The sequence below is a fragment of the Amblyomma americanum genome, chromosome 6, assembly GCF_052857255.1.
Source record: "Amblyomma americanum isolate KBUSLIRL-KWMA chromosome 6, ASM5285725v1, whole genome shotgun sequence".
NCBI classification, from domain to species: Eukaryota; Metazoa; Arthropoda; class Arachnida; order Ixodida; family Ixodidae; genus Amblyomma; species Amblyomma americanum.
In genome coordinates, this window is record NC_135502.1 from 56,565,421 (window position 1) to 56,586,125 (window position 20,705).

A 20,705-nucleotide genomic window follows, 5' to 3' on the forward strand; every position below is an offset into this window, starting at 1 on the left:
TACCAGCCTATATCTATCTTGCAGCGGCTCTAAGAAGTGCGTTGAGGAAGTATAGCTACTTCACTTATTGACAGCAAAGGATTTAGGAGCTCGCAGCTGTGAATTAAAGGATGGTTCTATATTAGTACGTACTTTTTCGTAGGACTTCGTCTTGCGGCCCCAAGCAGTCGTAACTCAGCGGATCGAAATAAGCAAGTGACGCCGTTGACGGCACAGTCAGAGATGAAGCCATAGTGGCACCACCAATAGGATTGTGAAGTACCTAGAATTTTTAAACCACGATACTCGCATGACATGAAGCGCGTGTGCTCTGCTCCAGAGGTGCAACCTCCGACAAACGTTTGTCTATTTCGTTTCCATGTGCACAGACTGGTCCAGAATTTATATCTTCTGGATACTGTTACAGAAACCTCGACTGAGTGCACTGCGAAAATGAAGTGATGACGTGTAGGAAAAAAAAAGGATAAAGACACACTGGTGACAAATAGAAGTTGGCCTGTATCGATGATATAGTGCCGCGTTCCAATCACACACGCCCTAAATAGAGGACAGCTTACTCCCTTTTTACTCCTTTATGTTTAGAGCGCATCTGATTAGAACGCGGCAATCTATAAGCGATACAGTCCAGTTTCTTTTTGCCATCAGTGTGTCTTTAGCCCCTCTCCCTGTATACACTGTTAAACAGAAAGGAGTAAAAAGGGGGTAATCTGTCCTCAGAGCACTCCCTTTTATAAAACAGAGTGCGCTAGAGGACAGTTTACTCCCTTTTCCCACTCGCACTGAAAACGGAGATTTTATAAGCTAGATAAGACCAGGAAACTAAGTAGAGGTGCCGCCATGGCCGGCTGATTTCTCAAGTAAAACGCTTGCGTCGACACGACAGACAACTTTTTAATGCGGATCTCAGAGGCTACGCTACACCAACATTTACTTCAATACAGGTGGAACCCCCCCCCCCCCCCCCCCCACATTTTTTTTCGGTAAGGACTCCGCTAGTTTGAATCGACTGGTGGAAAGTTATTGAAATCCAACTTTCTCAAACATAAATTCACCTTTTGTTACTGGACAAATGTAAGCGTACCGAACAATAAGTGATCGTCCTAAACTTCTCTTTATTAAGGGGCGGTTAACTGCGTCTTTCTCCACGCCAACGAAGGTCACTGCACAGCTTCACTGGAATGTATTTGTAGAAGCCGCAGCGAATCATGATTGCTCTTCAAGGCCCAGCTCGAGCCCTTGGAGTGGACGTAAACATGACTGAAGAAGTCGCTTTGACTGAAGTCAACTGTGTGGTGGTAAGGGTAGGGCGTAAAGCGTGGGAATAATGAAAACTGGATATAATAGATTTTCCAAGCGTCTACGTTCGAAGGTTTATCTCCAGCAGGACATTAAACTGGTGCAAATATTTCTTGTGGCATGGTGCATCACGCGTCTGTAGTAGGCGCTTTCGTCAAAGCTATCCGGCGAATTGGAGAGGGGAGATGTAGAATATCTTCATAAGTTAGCAACAATGAACCCATTCCTCCGAACGTTTGCTCACAAATCCGTCTATGTCACCGTGAAATTACGATGAGTCTTGGCAATTCTGCTCACGCCTTTTCGCCTGTTTATGTAGACGACCTAATTGCGTGTGCATGTGTATCGACAGAATGCCCTCATTAGAAAATGACAAAACGCACTCTATGGACTCTAGCGGCAATTTCTAAAATTTAACATTGCAACCTCTTCGAAACAAACATGGCGCCACATGGATACCCATTAAGAACTTTGCGGCACTTAAACACTGATGACCTAGTACAAGCCAACAGACCAAAGTTATCATCAAATATCTGAGGCAAGTAAGCCGTTGTAAAGGCGTTCAGAGAGCCGCCAACTGCATAAAAGCACTTGAGAGTCAACGATCCAGGTGGCACAAAACTATACTCACCCCCATTATGAACATACACTCGGCCTGCAAAAGACTCATGAACGCCTTACCAAGCGGGTCCTGTCGTTGCTTGTTACGCATTTCGCAATTATGGCGTACGGGAAATTCTGGTGGTTCAAATGCGTGTCAGAAAAACGAAACAATAGGTCCAGCTCTGCAGTCGTGTATTGTTAATCAAACTGGCCATATCCTGGAGACCAGAACAATAAAAAAAAAATCACAAAGTTCCTCAGCCCATGCCATTGAGTACGACGGACATCAAAGAGAGCCACATTGTTGCACCCTAGACGTAAGAGCCTGACGGAGAATGCCATAGTGCACTGGTGCTGTTCAGCTGTTGGCCGATTCGTGCTCCAGGCAGATGTTCTTCCAGAACGCGTTCCAGTCGGTGTCGGGCGCCGTGCCTCCGTAGTCCTCGGGAAGCGCGCTAGCGGGAATGTCTTTGTGCATCCGCTCCACGTTCTTCCCATGGAGGTTCACCTGCGGTGGCCAGGTCGTGAGCAAAGCTTAAGGATAAGCAACTGCTGATACGTCAGTAGTTGCTCGGCGCAGGTCTTTGACTCAGCTACCGTATTACTGGTAATGAGAAAAAAATAAGAGCAGTAAAGCAAGCGCACACTCTTGCATACTATAGCTGCGCCGGAGTCTTGTGCGATGTATAGTATACTGTAGGAAACGAACTTGTCGTCCCTTTTGTAGCATTGTGTAGTGCGCCAGGAACGACTCCGAATTCCGAAATCAACGTAGCCTTGCTTACCCGCCGCGGTGGCTCAGTGGTTAGGGCGCTCGGCTACTGATCCGGAGTCCCCGGGTTCGAACCCGACCGCGGCGGCTGCGTTTTTATGGAGGAAAACCGCTAAGGCGCCCGTGTGCTGTGCGATGTCAGTGCACGTTAAAGATACCCAGGTGGTCGAAATTATTCCGGAGCCCTCCACTACGGCACCTCTTTCTTCCTTTCTTCTTTCACTCCCTCCTTTATCCCTTCCCTTACGGCGCGGTTGAGGTGTCCAACGATATATGAGACAGATACTGCGCCATTTCCTTTCCCCCAAAACCAATTATTATTATTATTATTAGCCTTGCTTCCATATCATAGCGTCAACGTCACGCTGCCTTCGTTCAGTCATGTTCTCACTCTTCACCTGATTTCATATACAACCAGGATTTCCGCAACGTATACACGAAGACTTCGGGAGAACCGGGTAGTCATACAACACCTTCTATGTTAAACACACCAAGGTGCGTGTGCACCGTGAAGCTTGGTTTACTCGCCAGCATGCACTTTTTTTTCAGCCGCTATAATGAAGAAACTTACCGCCTTGATCGACTCCTCTTTCAAGAACGGCTTCACTATCTTGTACACTGCATCAAAGGCACCTGGCTGCCGAACAATGTGGGCTTCGTTCGGGAGAACAGGCAAACAGTACTGCGAACCAGAACAGAGAAACAAAAAAGATAATGGGGAGGGAGGGGGGGGGGGGAGTGTTGGTGCTGACGAAGGTGACTGTGGTAAAGCACGACGATCAGCGCACACATCCAAACCATACCTTTGCTGAGCGTGAGCACGCGGTTCTAGGCAGAAAACAGTATATCTCCTTTTCTCTTATGCACGATCCCCAACATGCATGCTTGTGTATACGTAAGACGAATAAAATGCGAACATGCATGTGCCGTACTTTTCTACTTTGCAGCGGTGTATTCCTGTACAGCCAGTTTGTGGATATGCACTCCGGTAGGTCCCTTAACCGGAAACATGAGTCCGACAGGTTGTGCTCTGCAGCTGAAAGGACGCAAATGCTTTGTTTTGTTCACAGGCGCTGTTCGCGTTTCATTCCAGCCTGACTGTACAGTGTGGTGTCCACAAGCGCACACTGTAGCAAAAAAAAAAAAATTATCAGCCATCAGCTGTGGCGCGGTCGCGGACGACTGTACGATTGCACGCTCACGGGCTTCTATGTGATCGGCGAGCTACGGCAGAACTGGGGGCATATTACAGCGAATGCAGTCGTCGCTCTAGATCAGGGGATCGGGTCAGCCGAGGGGGGGTGCCATGTAGGTCAACCTATCCGTGTTCTGCGCCTGTTCTCAGCCGGTGCACGCAGAACATGCGTGTCTGCGCACTGTGCGGACGCCTAGCGTAGTGAAACCAGCTAGCTCTTTTTCCAGAGCTAGAGCTGTAAAAACTGTTTGGCATATGATATCAACACGCTGGCAGCATTTTGCATGCAAAAACTAGTGGTGTTTTTTTATTATTCCACGTTATTAACTTATCCTGTGTAGCAGCATCCCATGCGGGGACACTGAAAGGAGGCGGCCCTCTTTAATGAAAACTGGGGTGGTTAGCCTGGTTATCTACCAGGTAGGCTAATACAGGTGAGGGTTATATGATGGCGAAGCTCACTCACGCAAAACACTCGCGCACACGCATGCACATACATGATTATCACAGGGCGCGAATAAAATCCGGCCCTTGTCAAATATATATAATAACAGGGCTTTCATAGCACGTGGTGCCGATGCTGCGTCACACCACGGTCCAAGTACATTCGCCAGGATTAGGGTACAATCCTGTTGGAGACCCAATGCAGCTTTCAGTGTTTTTGTGGGTAGTAAAATTACTGAAGACGCAGAAGAAGTGATCCAGGTTTCCGCGCACTCCGCATGCGGAGCTCGATGGATTGCTGGAGAATCCGATTTTGTAGATGAAGTAGTACGCTAAATGAGGTTAATAAGGTTGTGGGCATCTGCCCTGCAGTCGTCTGTGTAGACTTTCCCGCGATGCACCGTGCAGCAGCAGCCTCGCCTCGAGGAGGAGCACATTCCCTTGTTAGTTACCTTAACTAACGAGAGAGGGCAGAAGGCTGTTCGGCTGGTATCGTCGGCGCTATATATATATATATATATATATATATATATATATATATATATATATATATATATATATATATATATATATATATATATAGAGAGAGAGAGAGAGAGAGAGAGAGAAGAGCCTAGTCATCGATTGCGTGATAGTATAGCCACAAAGGCTGACAGCGAGACAATACGAGAATCTGAAATGGCGTTTGCGGGGAACGGTCCTTGGAAACGAAGGGCGGAGGGTGCAGGTATTCCGCTAGAAGATCGTGGCATTGTATTTTATGCTTTGCGTGCTGCGAAGTCCGCCCTTGTTCGAGGAGAGGTGGGATGAAGTCGAAAATTTTTAGGACCTTTGACCCCGGCGCGAAGAGCATTGCTATAAAGGTGCGAAATGCTTTGACAATTGCGAGCACAGTACAGAACTGGAACTTCCTGTGTTTTGGCAAATGGTTCGTTCGTGTGGCTGATTCCAGATTACAAACTGCGGCGTCGCGCTATGCAGCATCCTAGCAGCTTTTGCAGGATTCTAGTTTGTGGTGTATGTATTAATGTATGTGTAATTTATTTTCTCCTTCTGGAAGGCACTGCAGCACGAAAAATAGTGGGCTCATGCTGAGTTACACAGTTGGGCAATGAGAATTTGTCTCTTGGACATGTAGCTCTGCCATGGCTGCCATCACAACGAGGACAGAGCATTGCAAGTCTGCAGGCGCTTGCTGCATGTCCAAAGCGCCGGCATTTGGTGCATTCTCGTGGTGTTTTTGTGTATTCGTAGACCCAGTATCACGTGTAGCCCCGTGTAACGTACCGAGATGCAGTTTACGTCGCAAATACGGTGCGGACATTTTCTGAGTTTCCTAGGCGGCGCACTGATTTTACCGGATCTCCCTGTAGTAGAGCAGAAAGGACGTCCACTTGGGCAAAGTTCAAGCGGTCGTCAATGAATCCCACGCCGCTGTGGCTGAGGTGAGGCTCGTATACTTGAAATGGAATTGCAGCGATGCATGTGATTCGGAGAAGGTGCTCAGTAGCGTCCGACGTGAGTGTCGACTGCCAGAAGGTTCAGCCGCTCTTTTGGTGATACCTTGTCCGGAACTGCTGGTTCCAAACTTTGCCTCATTGTAAATAGGTTGAACCAGGTAATCTGTTGCGCTGTGTCTGTCGGTGTAATAACAAACGTGAGATTGCGCTTTAGAACTTCGGTTCTGCTGGGTGCATCCACACTTAACAACGACCCCCTCCATGTGCGACGGCGCAGCGTAGGCAGCTGAACGAATTTTTCAAGCCCTCCAGTGGACTTCGTGTGGTGTCCGTGCAGATAATATTGTTAGTAGAGTCATAAGTGTCTGGAAAACTAGAAAGAAAGGTTTTATCTGATTTTACTTGGTTCTTAGAGGCACACATCACATGTTGCATTTTCATTCTAGCTGTGTTAATTGTTGGCATCTCAAAAAGGAATCACCTTTTTTTCGGGTTTTATCTGATTTTACCTGGTTCTTAGAGGCATACTTAACATGTTGCATTTTCATTCTAGCCTTGTTGACTCTTGGTGCTAATCCTACCTTTCGCTAATCTTTTTTTTTACCGTCTTCTCGCCTTCTTATGTTTTTAGCAAAATTCGCGCCCTCAACTCTGTTTTTCCATTTTTCCACCTTTTTTGTCACTAGCGCACACTCAACCCTGTTTTTCCAGTCTTTTGCAAATGTAATTCGTGCTTCATATCTTAGAACTCATTGTATAGTGTGAATTTGTTATCTTTTGATGCCCTGGACATCGTGTGGGTCCCAGTTCGTTCGCGTGCCTTGACCACTCCCCCTTGTGGGCTTTACCTGGTGTGTATATATAAGTGCGGGTTCAGTTTTTGTTCAAATAAAAGTTGGAAGTTCAGCGCTCTGTACTATCTTCTCCTTCGTCTTCCTGGTTTTGTGTTCGCGCTGCTGATACATATAGTAAAAGGGAGGCTGGTATTCCTACCTGCATGTAGTGAAGTAGGCTCCTGGAGTGGCCCCACTCAACAGAGCGCACGTTGGCGAACGTCCAGCCTTCGAAGTCTGCCACCACGCAGACGCCCACCGTCTGCGAAGCAGGACACCGGGAGAGGTGCTCGAGACAAAGCACGAATGCCTGGATCAGCTGCAGGTTGCTCATCTTGGACGGTCTCCACTTTCCTGCGACGAAGTTCGTCACGGATTGTCACGGCACGCATGCAAGGCTGCTCGCACGAACGGTTTACGTCGTTATCATCGAGCGAAAAAAAATTAGCTGTGGTCTAACTAGGCGTCGTTTTCACGGATGAAATGATTTAGACTTGTTACAGCGCGATAATTTGTTTTGAGAGTACCTTTCCATAAGCAGTTAATGAAATTCTTTGCACGAGCATTCCTTGCTTTCGGATGGTGAAGCGAACATAGTCTAACTATTTAGTTAGACTCGGTAGCCCAGACGTCTTCGAAGAAATTGGCCTCGAACATCGGTAAAACCCTCATCCCTCATATCAAACAAGTGCCCATTCATAAGTTTCAAAACGTATACCTATTCCAGATGGCTGCAGTCGTGCCGGTTAATGTATTTCGGCATGCTTTCCTTCCTAATTAGAGGTGGGCGTATTCTTAATTATACATCCATGTTTTTTTTTTTTTACACCGCCGTATAACCAATATTTTTGCTGCTGAAACTACAAAGCAATCACAGTCCAGGACCTGTATTTCCATTCCGGTTCACTTACCGAACTTGCAGAAAAGGACAGGCTTCCCGTGCAGATTCTTTTGCGGCAGAATGGTGAAGAAATCTTGAGCTATTTCCCGGATCTTCTGGGGTTCCCTGAGCCCTTCGAAGATTTTCGGAGCGGAGGCCTTGATTGCGCAGTACTTCTTGAGTGAGTCCAACGCCGCCCGGGCGTCATATTTGCGAAGTCGTAGAAAGCGTAGCAAGTCGGAAGAGTCTGCCGAGGCTTTCAGTTCCGGTTCATCTGAACAATAAAACAGTCAAAGAGTCAACAGCATCGTTAACCTCGCTAGATTCACAACAGCGCAGCAAACAAGGACAGAAGAGAGACTTAGACGAAACAAGCGCTTGTTTTGCCAAAGCCGTTGTGAATCATGAATATATACTAACTCGCCCAAATTTCTTCACTTATCCGTAGTATGAGCCCTCAGTGGCACCGTGACGTGCCGAATCTTCATAGAGTAAAGAGAACTGACTAGCAGTTGCGAGAGCTACCAGAACCTCGCCAAGGAAGCCAATGACTGCTGTTATTACGTGGAACGTAGAATTTTGTCAATATCGGCTGATTTTAGGATATGAGGCTATCAATAAGAGCAATGCGAATACTTTTTCTACGCAATTTTCGCGCCTCGTTCACAGTAATATGCAGGTAGTTTGGATATTGACGCTGTTAGTACAGCACCTGTTTGTCTTGCCACGTGTTCCCGTCCGGCAGCCGCGTTGTGATTGCAGAATGACTACGTGTCAGCTTGTCCAGCTCTCAGTCCTCACACAGTCAGCGTTAGTTGTTACGCAAGAGCACATATTGTGTTTCAACTTATTCCACATCACTTGTGAGAGATGTGGCGTGGAAAGCGAGGTGAAAGCCGCATGCATCAAAGCAGCTTATAAATCACAACTGCGGCGCGTTTACAAAAATTCACTCTTCGCGGCATCACTATGCTTAATTAGCATCCATTGGCATTACGTTAAATTACAGTCAGGTTGTCTAAACTATGGTTGAAACTTAATTATAAAGTTCGCGCTGAAATCTCATATCTTCAACAATGTCACCGACAAACTGTAGACTTATAAGAGGAAGCTGCTATAAGAACAACAGGAATATCAAGGGATCTAAGGCCTAAGCTCGAGGGAACTAAGCCTAACTAAAGCTAAGCAGGTGCTAACCAATACAGTTTATCCGAATGGCGGCGCCACCGGAGTAGTTAGCAGTGTGGCAATATACTCTGAAACTTATACCAGCGTCCTTCAATGCCTTCCCTATTGAAAGACTTTGCTTATACTGTGGAGCCGTGTTACGCACCGCTTTGGTTATGCATGAGGGTATACATATAGAGCATCTCACGTTGATAATAGTCCCATCCTCCTGCAAGCGCGCTGCTTTGAATCGAAAACATCTCTCCAAACAGTAAGCGCTTCATTCAAATATGTATACGTTCATTTCGTTTGCATGACCGAAAAATACCTCATTTACGCGTCTATTTCCAAATTAAGTTGATAACTGTATCGAGAAGTATGTGAAACACCAGCGAATGTGCCGGATGCATAACGATCGCCAGATGTCAAACGCATGTTTACTTTAATGCAACATAATGGCGTAAATATCGCTTTGCCAATTAAGTGGTTCCTTGCGCAGATGGTGGTTGCTTTATGGTACGAACCTCCGGGGAAGCTATAAATTTCAGTCCTCTACGGCACACGTTTTGTAGAAGGCGGTGTCCAGAGCACCGTCTGGCTCTGTTGACATGTAATTTCAAGCGCCATTCACCGTTGTACGGGGGTCATCAACATGCATGCGTTCGCTCTTACGCCACTCTATTGATATGGAGAAAAACATGTCCTGAACCTCGTATTAACGACCGGGCCGGCCATTTACGTGATATGTGCTTACAGTCCTAAAGAAGGATGCAAGAGGGGAGAGCGTGCCAAACCGGGAATCTCTTATTGAGGAAAGCTTAGGCCTGCAGCTCTTATTGATGCTCTGAAAGCGAGATTTCCCAGTTGTGGTGACTTCCGTTGCTTGAGTAAACGACGTCCTTTCTGCGTGTATGCCATTGCGTAATCCTGCCTCGCACAGATGTTTATAACATCTGCTCGGTTTCAGATGAGCGGCCAACCAAAACAGGAAGGGCTGACGAGCTTGCTTTTGCGAGCAAAAGCCTAATTCGAGCACAGTGACAATTCTTTTAGACACGTAGTGCTGCCACCGAATGCGAGGAAAATGCGCTGCAATGAATTATTCAAATAAGCGATCTCTTAAGAACTGTCATTTCTCGTCCTTGCTAACGGTCCAGCATACGGGGGTTTCTACAGGGTGTTTCACCTAAGACTGTACACAATTTTTAAATATAGGCTTTTTGAGTTACAAGAGCGATTTTTCGGGATAGTATTGTCAGTGATGTACTACATCAGTATACAGCTAAGACATACTAACTAGGAGGCTGTTTAACTAATATTGAATAGTTAGCTTTTTAGTCATTACTCTTAGGCTCTCAAGTATTATTCAGAGGCGCGTTGCCCACCGTTAGCAAAATTCATATCAGTTTTTAGAATTTCGAAAACGCAATTAGCCTCGGCGCTGTGAGCCAACAAATTTTGGCCACATCGCGCCAAAATACATGCGTTTTCGGCAAGCTTGCAGGCAAAGCAACCTCTCCAGTGCACGTAACTCGTCGAAATAGCATAAATTTGTAAGGCCGCAGCGCCGAGGGTAACCGCATTTTCAAAATTGCAAAAACTGAAACTGATAAGGATATTACTTATGGTGGCCCACATGCCTCCCAATAATTAAGGAGCCTAACAGTAATAGTTAAAAAGTTAACTATATTCAATAATAGTCAACCAGCCTGCTAATTAGCACGTCTTAGCTGTATTCTTATGTATGACACCACTGACAATGCAACGTCGAAAAAGTGCTTTTCTAACTCAGAAAGCCTATATTTAAAAACCGCGTAAAATCTTAGGTGGAATACCCTGTAGACAGGAAGAGCATGGTTTGGGGTGCGGCAAACGAGCGGAACGCAGTTATCTGTTGCACACTACGAATGCGACTGTATATGAATGCGCCTCTTTTCTAAGCACTCTGCAGAACCACGGCCAGTCTAGGCGCTGCGGCAAGCGCACGCTTCCCTGCAATCCGACCATATGGTAGAATATCCCCAGTCGCCAGCGCCTTTCCTCGTCAAAATACCAGCTCAGCCGAGATGTGATTTACCTCTGGGAAATTTATGACAGAAACGAATGCAAATGAGACTGGTACTTTTTCTCTATCACTTGCCGGTTAATATTGTTCGAGCGGTTTAGTGTCTCTTCTTGGATCATTTATAGGCAGGTAGCGTGTATGTGATATCCTTTTACTGAAGGCATGCATGCTGAAAAAAAGAAAGGTCATTGCCCACTGTCGGTATCATGTATGTTTAAGGCAAGGCTGCGACGTGGTTTTTCTTCAGTCGTTTTTTTTTTTATCTTGATAGAACTTCTGCATCCAGCAAAATACCCGAGTTGACACTTCAGTGTACTCGTTTTTACGTTTTCTCTCGCGTTCTTTTTATTCGGCCTTTAGTTTCGCGCGCATCTCCTGAATAGTTGCGGAGAATTGCGGAGAATTCTTGACGTATGTGTTTTAAGAGGCGTCGAAGACAAAGTGAATAAGCCAGGATGTTCAGCGGCGTCTACACGCCTTGCTGGCCAGTATGAACAGAAAAATGCCTTAATCATAAGGTGTTTTTGGGTTGTTTTGTTTTTTATTCACGATTCTATAATACGGACAACTCGCTGATGTACAGCTTGCATCAGGAACCAAATTGTCCAAATAACCACCTCGTGAAATGCGCCCACGCTCAGTACTTTACTTACAATAGAATTGCATTATAATGGTCACTTGGTGCCATTTCGGCTCCTGGATCAGTTTAGCATAAGAATTTGAATGAATTAAAATGCCGAAGTAGCGATTATATTGCCGTTTTTGTATGCCTCACGTGATCTCAAGCTCACTTGTGAAGGCATAGCCATCGTCTGGCAACAGAATCTGAAACTGAAAGTACAGAGGAAAAATTAGCTGTGTTTTAACTACTGTTCAACCTGGTTTGAAATCGAAAGCTCTGGTGTATCGGGCAACCAGACGCGACTTGGCGTCATTAACGTTGAGTGCGTTCCGGACAACTGCCACCATCGGAGCTCGTCGAAGGAGCTGCGTTTTCAATTCCGTCTATGTCGCCGCCGTCTGTGGCGAGAGCAGCCTCGGTGGGCGCCTGTTCAACGGGCCGATTGACGTCATGCTAAGTCACGTGATATACATATCAACTGATTACGGTTATGGCGCTCGGCTGCTGACCCGAAAGAGTCCTTTGGAGTCCTCAAGTCACTGCCATACCTTTCGCCTCACTTGCTTGTCACTAAATATGCAAGCTTAGCCGCCGCGGTGGCTGAGTGGTTATGGCGCTCGGCTGCCGGTCCGAAAGACGCGGGTTCGATCCCGGCCGCGGCGGTCGAACTTCGATGAAGGCGAAATTGTAGAGGCCCGTGTACTGTGCCAGGTCAGTGCACGTTAAAGAACACCAGGTGGTCGATATTTCTGGAGTCCTTTGTCGCTTTGGGACGTTAAACCCCCCAGACTATAAAGCATAAATTACGGCAATAAATCTCTCCAATTAGTGTTAACTAGGCTAAACTTCCTCTTTCAAATGATGTATTACATGTGGACATTCTTATGTTTACTACTAATTATGCTCATTACTCTACTATGACGTCATCGTGGTTAACCACGCTAACTAGTACACGCCTATATACTATCTTAGTCTAGCGATCCAGCGGAGCTGCGCCGCTGCGAAGCGTGGAGGTCGGCGCAACGACCACCTGTTTCTGTAGCCGCAGATCCGGTTGCTAGGGACGCCGTTGCTAACCACCGGCAACACGCAGCCAAACTTTGGCTCGGACTAGCGTAGTGGAGCTTCGGCTCTAAAAAAAATTCAATTACAAATTATTTATTGACCACTCACGAATTCTACGTCATTATCCATGTTTAGCCCCGCCGCGGTGGCTCAGTGGTTAGGGCGCTCGACTACTGATCCGGAGTTCCCGGGTTCGAACCCGACCGCGGCGGCTACGTTTTTATGGAGGCAAAACGCTAAGGCGCCCGTGTGCTGTGCGATGTCAGTGCACGTTAAAGATCCCCAGGTGGTCGAAATTATTCCGGAGCCCTCCACTACGGCACCTCTTTCTTCCTTTCTTCTTTCACTCCCTCCTTTCTCCCTTCCCTTACGGCGCGGTTCAGGTGTCCAACGATATATGAGACAGATACGGCGTCATTTCCTTTCCACCAAAAAACCAATTATTTGTTTATTTATCCATGTTTACTAATGTTGTACGTATCATGCATGCAAGAGCAAGAACAAGTCAGAACAAAAACTGGTCTGTCGACTCCTTTAAACAAAGACTGCACTGACTGGAGATAATATAATTTTTATCTTCTAATGAGGTATCTGGAGGCTATTTTTTCACTTGCGGTCCGCATTACTCTTTCGCAACCTGCGGGCTTCTCGCATGTTATCCTGTTTGACGCCTTTTGTTCAGAGCAATCAACTGACGAGTCCTTTATGTCTCAATTGCCCGTGCAGGGTAAACTAGATGGGGATATCAGAAATACTCATTCTGGGCAGCATGATAACGGCACCGCATATGCGCATAGCAACGACGTGCTGCGCAGAACAAAGACACAGCATTGGAGCTGAAAGCCTCAGCTGACAAGACTTCAGCTCCGAAACGGTGACCAGTGTAATCTCGCTCTTCCGCAGCTTTTGCTAACAGAATGCGCGTAAATGGCTTCTCCAGAGCGTTATTACGATTTGTACAGCAGTTATTATTTGTACTCGGCCACTTGGTTGATGAAAATATGTATATGTGCGTGCAAAAAGTCGAGAACGAACGAGAAACACGTACACGACATGCGCCCTGCGGAACTCCCATTTATTTTATTCCTCGGAAAGCAGGCAAATTACTGAGATAGTAGTACCAGTCGCGTTTTGGGAAAATACGGGCGTCGCGTGTGTGAAGCCTCTGAGTGAAGCCTCTATTAATTTTAAAAGCATCACCCACAAGGCTCCTTTCCACCGCCCCCCCTTAGATAGCTGGCTGCCCAGCCATCCCCCGCCACCATCGATACGCCTCTCCGTCCCACCTCCGTCAACCCCTCACATGACGTCATGACGTGACGCCAGCTGCGCCACTAGAGCTAGAGCACCCTTAGCGGAGGCACCGCGAAACAGATGCGCGCCGGAGTCATGCGGTCGCGCGTGCCGAACCACGTGATCCGACCGCGCGCACCTGAGAATGTGCTGGCGTCGTTGCAGCAGCGGAACGAAAAAGTGACGACGAAATCGAATCCGAAGAAGCAGTGGTTCGGTTTGGTTCATGGTGGTTTAACGTCCCAAAGCAACTCAGGCTATGAGAGATGCCGTAGTGAAGGGCTCCTGAAATTTCGACCACCTGGGGTTCTTTAACGTGCACTGACATCGCACAGCCCACGAAGAAACAGTGGGATTGTCAGCTGTCCTCCAGAAGCACCACCCATAAGCAACCTCCCTACCCCAACCCCTAGCTAGGAGAAGGCTGGCCGCCCGCCCACCGCCATATTCGACCCACTACATTGTAAAAAAGACGCGTGTAAAATAAAATTGCAGGCATTTCCCAGAAAATTTCGATGGCCATACAGAAAATATGTGTTAAAGGCCCACGACCGAATTCTGTTCACGAATAAAACCGGCATTTTTTTGTTTCTATTCTTACAGAATCTACACGTAAAGAACCAGTCACGTGGCCCACCGCTTCCGTATCCGTTTCCATAAAACCAAAATGACGAGAAAATTTTGTGAGATACGTCGGATCTTAAAGAACACTGATCAGGCTTGTTCGACGTGCCCGGGCTGGGGAGAGGAGGGGAGGGGGTGGGGTGTACCGGGTCTGTCCGACGTATCTTTTTTCACAGCCTCAAAACACATCGATCGTATCCGCACCTGCCGTTAGCCACAGCCATTTTTCGAAATATATTGCCGCGCAGCAAGTATAACAGGATTAAAACTTAAATATGTCGCTAAATTTAGACAGTCGACGTTACGAATTAAGATCCTTCTCAGGCTCCTGTAGTCAAACACTGTACAATAGTTCGTAGTTGGCTTTGTGTGAGTGTTATCGTGTGCAGTCCAAACTCCTCTACCCTTAAGTGTTTCAGCCACGCACTGTTTCCGCAGTACGCGCTGCAGCAGCAAAAATTTTCGGCCGCGAGAAGCGGCACTTTCGATCGTGATCGAGCGAATCAGAACCGAGCTGAAGCATATCCGGCGCTGCTACACGGACAATACAATCGCGATCGAAGCCGATCCCGCTGCTCGACCTATGCTCCACAGGAAGCCGATTCCCGAATCGCAATCGGGCGTTTCAAGGGGCTTCTGCCCTCGTGCTCAGGAAACAGTACAATGCCTATAGTTATGAAAGAGTGCTTCACTCTTGTGCGTGTTATGAATGCATTTACATTTTACCGGTACCATTTTCTTTTGCTTACGTTCTGTTATTCCTTGTGTTGAAGAGTGCCTGAGCTCGTTTTGTGTACCAGCTTGCTTGCACTGTGCTTGAATCTTCTCTTATGCAGAAATGTTAACATAACTTTGCCTGCTATACATCTTCTAACATTTTTTTATCGGTTGATGCTTTCTTTGAAACATTCCCCCCACCCCTATGTAATGCCCAGTTCTGGGCCTTTAGGGTAAATAAATAAATAAAACAAAAGCTGATAATGAAATGCACGAAAATATATTCTAAAGAGCAATAAAATCTTTAATTAACTTATTCTATTCAGTGCGGCTCCATTTCCCTACGTGTATCAGCACCACGCGTCTTCCTGGGCATAAACGCAGCGCCAACGTACACGGCCTGATAGCATGGTGTTTCGCTTACATTTGTGATATGAACTGCTATAGCTGCGTCACAGTCATGGAATTTTCCATCGGAGCTCCTTTCCTGATTACGATTATTCGGATTTGATCCCGTACGTTTGCCACTATTTGTACAACATAGATGTTATTGACAACCCCTTTGACTCAGGGCAGTGGCAAGTGCCACCTTCCCTAGAAAATTAAGATGGCCGTTTTGTTGTTTTATTTAGCTCCCACTTCCCACAGCTGTTCTTTTTTTTCATACTAAGCTACTTTCTAAGTTCTAAGCTGCATTATTTTCATTTCCCTGATGGCTCATGCAATTTTTCCATTCTGCTTTTACGCCACCAGTGCTCTAGTCTTCTCTTGCTCGCCTCTACCTTTGATTTTTTAACTGTGCTCTCACTATCCCTAAAACTCAAAGCTACATGAAGGCTCACCATTTCGTTTCTGATACCTGGATGTATAGCTTTACAGTTTATCAGCACACATTTGTTTTCTACGTTCCTTCCGCCTGGTACACACATATCTCCATGTTCATATTTGCTTCTGTATACTGCCAAGTGCTATGGAAATAATCAAACACAATTTCTTTCTGGATTTCGCTCTCTCAAGCTATATAGAGTGAAAAAGAAGAACCCTTATTGAAGCCATTCTTTCGTTCCAATTTTTTCTCCTCTTTTAGCCGTATCGGTGCCAAGGACTTCGTTTTTGATGTTCGTGCTAAGTTCCTTTAAGCTTTCTAATCCATCTCCTTCAAAGGCTTGTCCGCGTTTTCACTCTACAAGTAAGCACCCGAATACTTTGGCTGCACGCCTCTTCTCATCCAGTTTTTTCTTAGTCGCTTGCTATCTAAAGTGCCCGTGTGTATGCCGTTACCCGGGAATTTTCGATCGCGATCGAGTCCGATCCCGATTGAAACGCCGAGCGTACTTCACACGCAACGCTGCTAGAACATTCCCACTCGGTCCCGATCGATGAGTCAGCTTTCCTGCTAAATTACAGATGGCGCTGCATGCACACGTGCTTGTACAAATGGTGGCAAACATATGGGTTCGCAATAGAATAAAAGTAAACAAAAGCGCACTTCCGGTGGAAAATCTCGCGACTGTGACGCAGCTACAGCAGATTCTACCGCAAGCACACGCAGCACACCATGCTAACGACCTGTCTACGAGTGGCGCTGCGATTGTTTATGCCCAAGCAGGCACATGGTGCTGACACGTGTGTGAAAATGGAGCAGCACCGAGTTCAATAACAAGATCATTTAAACTGTTATTGCTCTTTAGAATACCTTTCTGTACGTTTTATTGTCAGTTTTCATTTTAAAGTTTCATATTCTAGGAATTGTGCTACTTCCTGAGCAGGAGGGTGGCAGCCCCTCGAATTATTCGCGATCGCCATCCGGGAACCGGCTTGGGGTCGAGCACAGGTCCAGCAGGTTCGGCCTCGAATGCGGTTGTATTGGTCGTGTAGTAGTGTGGGATGAACTTGAGTTCGATTTTGATCGATTCGATCACGTTGGGAACTGCCTGCCCGTGGGACGACAGCATGCGCACAGATTTGTGCTCCTCATCGCACCAATTCTGGGGCGTTAAACGGGTTGCTACAGCGTGTGTTATCTTAACTGCTTGCCGTTGAGCCTCAGTTTGGCTGGCGCGCCGCACTCTCATTCTCTCGCCCGTTGCAGTTGTCCTATCAGTTTGCTGCGCGCGTCGATTTGTCGCTTTCTACTGCTCGAGCGTTGGCCGGGCCCGCCAATCGGCTAATGCGCTTTCTAACGACTTCTTCCTGGACATCCAACCGATCAAACATTCGTTTCGGTGACATGGCAGCTGCATCTCGACTACGGCATCCTTCTTATAGCTTGTATGTTCAATACTAGAAGTATATTTGTCCTGACTGCACGGTGCGGGCCGGACGTAACTGTTCTTACGTGTTATCCTAGACGACCAAAGTAATGAATGTCGACTGCAGACATATGCGCATGCAACGAGAAACACAGCGTGCGCCAGCCTCCTAACCGTAGAGGTCAAGGGTGGCGAAGGTCAATACACTGCTACCACCCTTCTCCACTTCTCCTTTGCCGCAGCAACATTTGCTGCTTTTGTTTTAAATCTGCACGCCTCGTCTACCTCAAGTCCGAGTCATTTGGGCTCATTCGCTCATCTGAATTCACGACTCATTTGGGCCCGCCCCATCTCGCAGTGCCATGGCCAAGCTTCCGACACATCCCCACGCGGATCATTACCGCACCCGCGTGAACTCTATCAATGGGGAAGGGACAAAACTCTTTGCTTCTGTGGAATCCTCTCCTTCGGTTGCCCACAGACGTCTCCAAGCCGCCTCGCCCTCAAGCGTCCTTTTCGTGACTGTTAGTCTTTCCTCTCATCCGCTGTCAGCAAACTAGGAGGGGAAAAAATGACGGTCGATTAGCGCAGTTGGGCCAAATGCGAATTAGGTGAGCTAGCAGTTCGGTTTTTCCTTCGGTTCCGGTGTTCAGATCCCGTGTTCATGGATGGCAGTTGTTCGGATAGCGATAATGGGTTAGTGTCTGTATATGCGGAATTGGTCATTCTCTTCATTCATATATCCCTGGAAGTCTTCGTGCCCCTCCTGGCGCAGTAGTGCAGCGGTCAAGCGATGCGCCACTGCCCTTCTATGGCAGGTGCTACTATGGGTGGGACCTGGGTTGCTTGGGTTGGGTTGCAATACAGGTTGCTCTTGCCGAGCAGCCTGCCACAATTAATTGAGCTGCCGCCTGACACGGTGGGCAGGTGAGCAGTCTGCCGCAGAACTGGCTTCAGACAAACAAACCAACAGTGGCTAAATGCGGGAAATGGCCGCTATAAGTGCTAGCGCACTAAAAGAAACTAAGCACACACCGTCGTCGCCGAAACATGGGGCTTGATTTGAGCCTCAGCCCGTACTCACGACTAAGATCACGATCTGAATGTCTGATTTACACAAGCAGGTAAATCGTACAAACGTTCTCTTTTATGCACTACGTTTTTTACTTGCTGCACTCATACCGACAATTATTGCTATAGCAACGCATATCGATGAAACATAAATACAATTATTTTTCTAATGAGCTGAAACATTTTTCTATCATAAACGGGAGGACAATAGCGATCGCGCAAACAATTAATGTGGGAAATGGCCAGAGGCCGCGCAGGCGTTGGACCCCCTTCTTAAATATGCACACAGTTATACGAATCGCTTGCCTGGAACTATGTTTCCAGCTATTCAGCACGATGGTGATTCTAACGACAGTGATATATCTCTGTATATGGAGCGCACCAAGCATGAAACGAATATCCACTAACATGTTCGGCATACTTATACTTATGCTCATTGTAGGTGGACGGAATTGAGCGGCTGCCGACGTAGGGTTCGAATTTTTTTCAGCACTCCTTTCGTTGGCAGCAAGTCGTAAACAGGTGCGGCGTCGCCATCACATGCCAAAGAAATGCTTCGGCCATTGCGCCACCAACAGTAGTGAGAATTCGTTCAATATTTCGTTGTATTTAAAGCGCAAAACATTGTACAGGGTGCGACGACTAGAGATACACGTGCATAAGAATTGCACAGTACATCTACCAAAAAATGTGCCCAGCTCAGTTTACAGCCCGAAAGCCTTTGATGAACTGAGTACATCATTCCAGTACCGGCAGGTGTCAGAACTAGGTGCGATATATTTACCACGCTATGCAATGCGGTTAAATGTGCTGTTAAAAGTACTATTTATTCATGCGTCGTGAGACACAATCTCATAATTGCGGTAAATACATATTTCTTGGTATGGCGTTGCGCAGACGACGAGACGAACACAGGAAAGGGTACGACGACAGAAAGAGCGCACTTTCTGTCGTCCTACTCTTTCCTGTGTTCGTCTCGTCGTGTGCGCAACGCCATACCAAGAAAGCTATGCACCCACTCGCCCAGCAAGAAGTTCTTCTAAAATACATCTTGTTTTCCAAAAGCTGTTCGCTACAGTTTCTCTTGAAACAGGCAGACGGACGGACGGGCAGGCCGGCAGGCAGGCATAGCTACGGCATAAAACGAGCAATGTAGCAAAGAAACGCGCCGACTATGTGCCTTACCTTCCAAAAGCTTCGTAAGCTCCGCAAGGGACTCCTCGGCGGTGCCGTCCAGTGTTATTTCTTCAGTCTGCGACACGAGGTGCTCCACGAATCCGGGCTCCATTTCGACCGCCGACTAGCACGCCGAGAGCACTCGTCCAGCGCCGTAGCGATACTGAGTGCTAATCAGGGCGAGGGAGGTTTGATGCGGCTTCTATGGGCGGCCGGAAAGCGCAGCGCGCGTAGTGCCGTAGAGCAGCGCACCCAAGGGCGCCTACGTGCAGCACAGACCAAGGTCGTCTCGGTGCATTTACCGCGCGCGCTCTCACGACAGCCGTTGAGCGTGTTTCGTAGTGCCACCTACGTAAACACGTCCCCAAAAAACAGCGCCACCGCTGGCGGCTGCAGTAGACGGGAAAACCGCGCAATATGCTGTCGCCTCCGGCCAGGTCCAACGAGACGCGCCAGTAGAGAGGCTTCTGCGTTTTCTTTTTACACTGAAAACTGTCTCTCTCCGACACAGATAGCGTCGGTGAGATGTTAGAGAAATGGAGGGGGGGAAGGGGGGGGGGGGGGGTAGCTGTAGGAGAAGATGGGGGAACTGTTTATCCCTTTAACGCGCCCAGTGTCGCGAACTGCCGACATCCGATAATATATTGCCGCGAATCTTTGCAGTGTTTGTTTGCTCATTCTTCAAAGCTGCCGGCACGCCGCTTTATCGCTTTATCTCAGATTTATCTCGATTGATCGCATCCGAGCCGAGCTGATTCTACGTTGTTCCAGGATGGTCTAGTAGCTCTGCACGCTTTATCTCGAAAGTTCGCTATCAGCTTTAAATTAAGCACGGCCGACAGCGGCGGGCATTCGCCGAGCACGCTTGTTGCTATACGTCGCCGCCGAGTGATTCAGTCCATTGTGGGCGCTAGTCAGCCCAAATAAAGAGTTTTGATTAGACACCATTTTCTGAGCCTTTCTGCTCACCGGACTGCTGTCACCACTTCGTGACAATAAGGAGCTTGTATACAAAGTTTGATGTCTACACGTCCTCAAACCATATCGCTTTCTGGTGGAAATGTTTGACGTCACTGTGAGCGAGCTGTGCGTACAAAAAGGAGCCGCGAATCGGCGTCTATGCCTGCAGGCGTCCAACAATCCCTCGCTCCTCGTTTTCTGGCAACTGTT

General features: G+C 47.3%; 1 protein-coding gene across 1 annotated transcript; it reads right to left on the bottom strand.

Moving 5' to 3' along the window:
• Positions 1–2,074: 2,074 nt before the first annotated feature.
• Positions 2,075–19,973, bottom strand: LOC144093513 (alpha-tocopherol transfer protein-like). Its single transcript, XM_077626977.1, has 5 exons — positions 19,545–19,973; positions 7,515–7,757; positions 6,764–6,957; positions 3,243–3,353; positions 2,075–2,407 (listed from the first exon to the last, which is right to left on the bottom strand). Exons 1-5 carry the CDS (start codon positions 19,645–19,647, stop codon positions 2,258–2,260), a joined length of 801 nt encoding a protein of 266 aa, XP_077483103.1. The 5' UTR covers positions 19,648–19,973; the 3' UTR covers positions 2,075–2,257.
• Between the last annotated feature and the right edge of the window lie 732 nt (positions 19,974–20,705).

Bases quoted from the DNA above. Each gene is read 5' to 3' on its own strand.
- LOC144093513 (XM_077626977.1), bottom strand. From the start codon at position 19,647: ATGGAGCCCGGATTCGTGGAGCACCTCGTGTCGCAGACTGAAGAAATA. The intron at 6,958-7,514 runs GTAAGTGAACCG...ACTTCGTCGCAG, and splicing joins TGTCCTTTTCTGCAAGTTCG to GAAAGTGGAGACCGTCCAAG. The intron at 3,354-6,763 runs GTAGGAATACCA...TCTGGTTCGCAG, and splicing joins GCCTACTTCACTACATGCAG to TACTGTTTGCCTGTTCTCCC.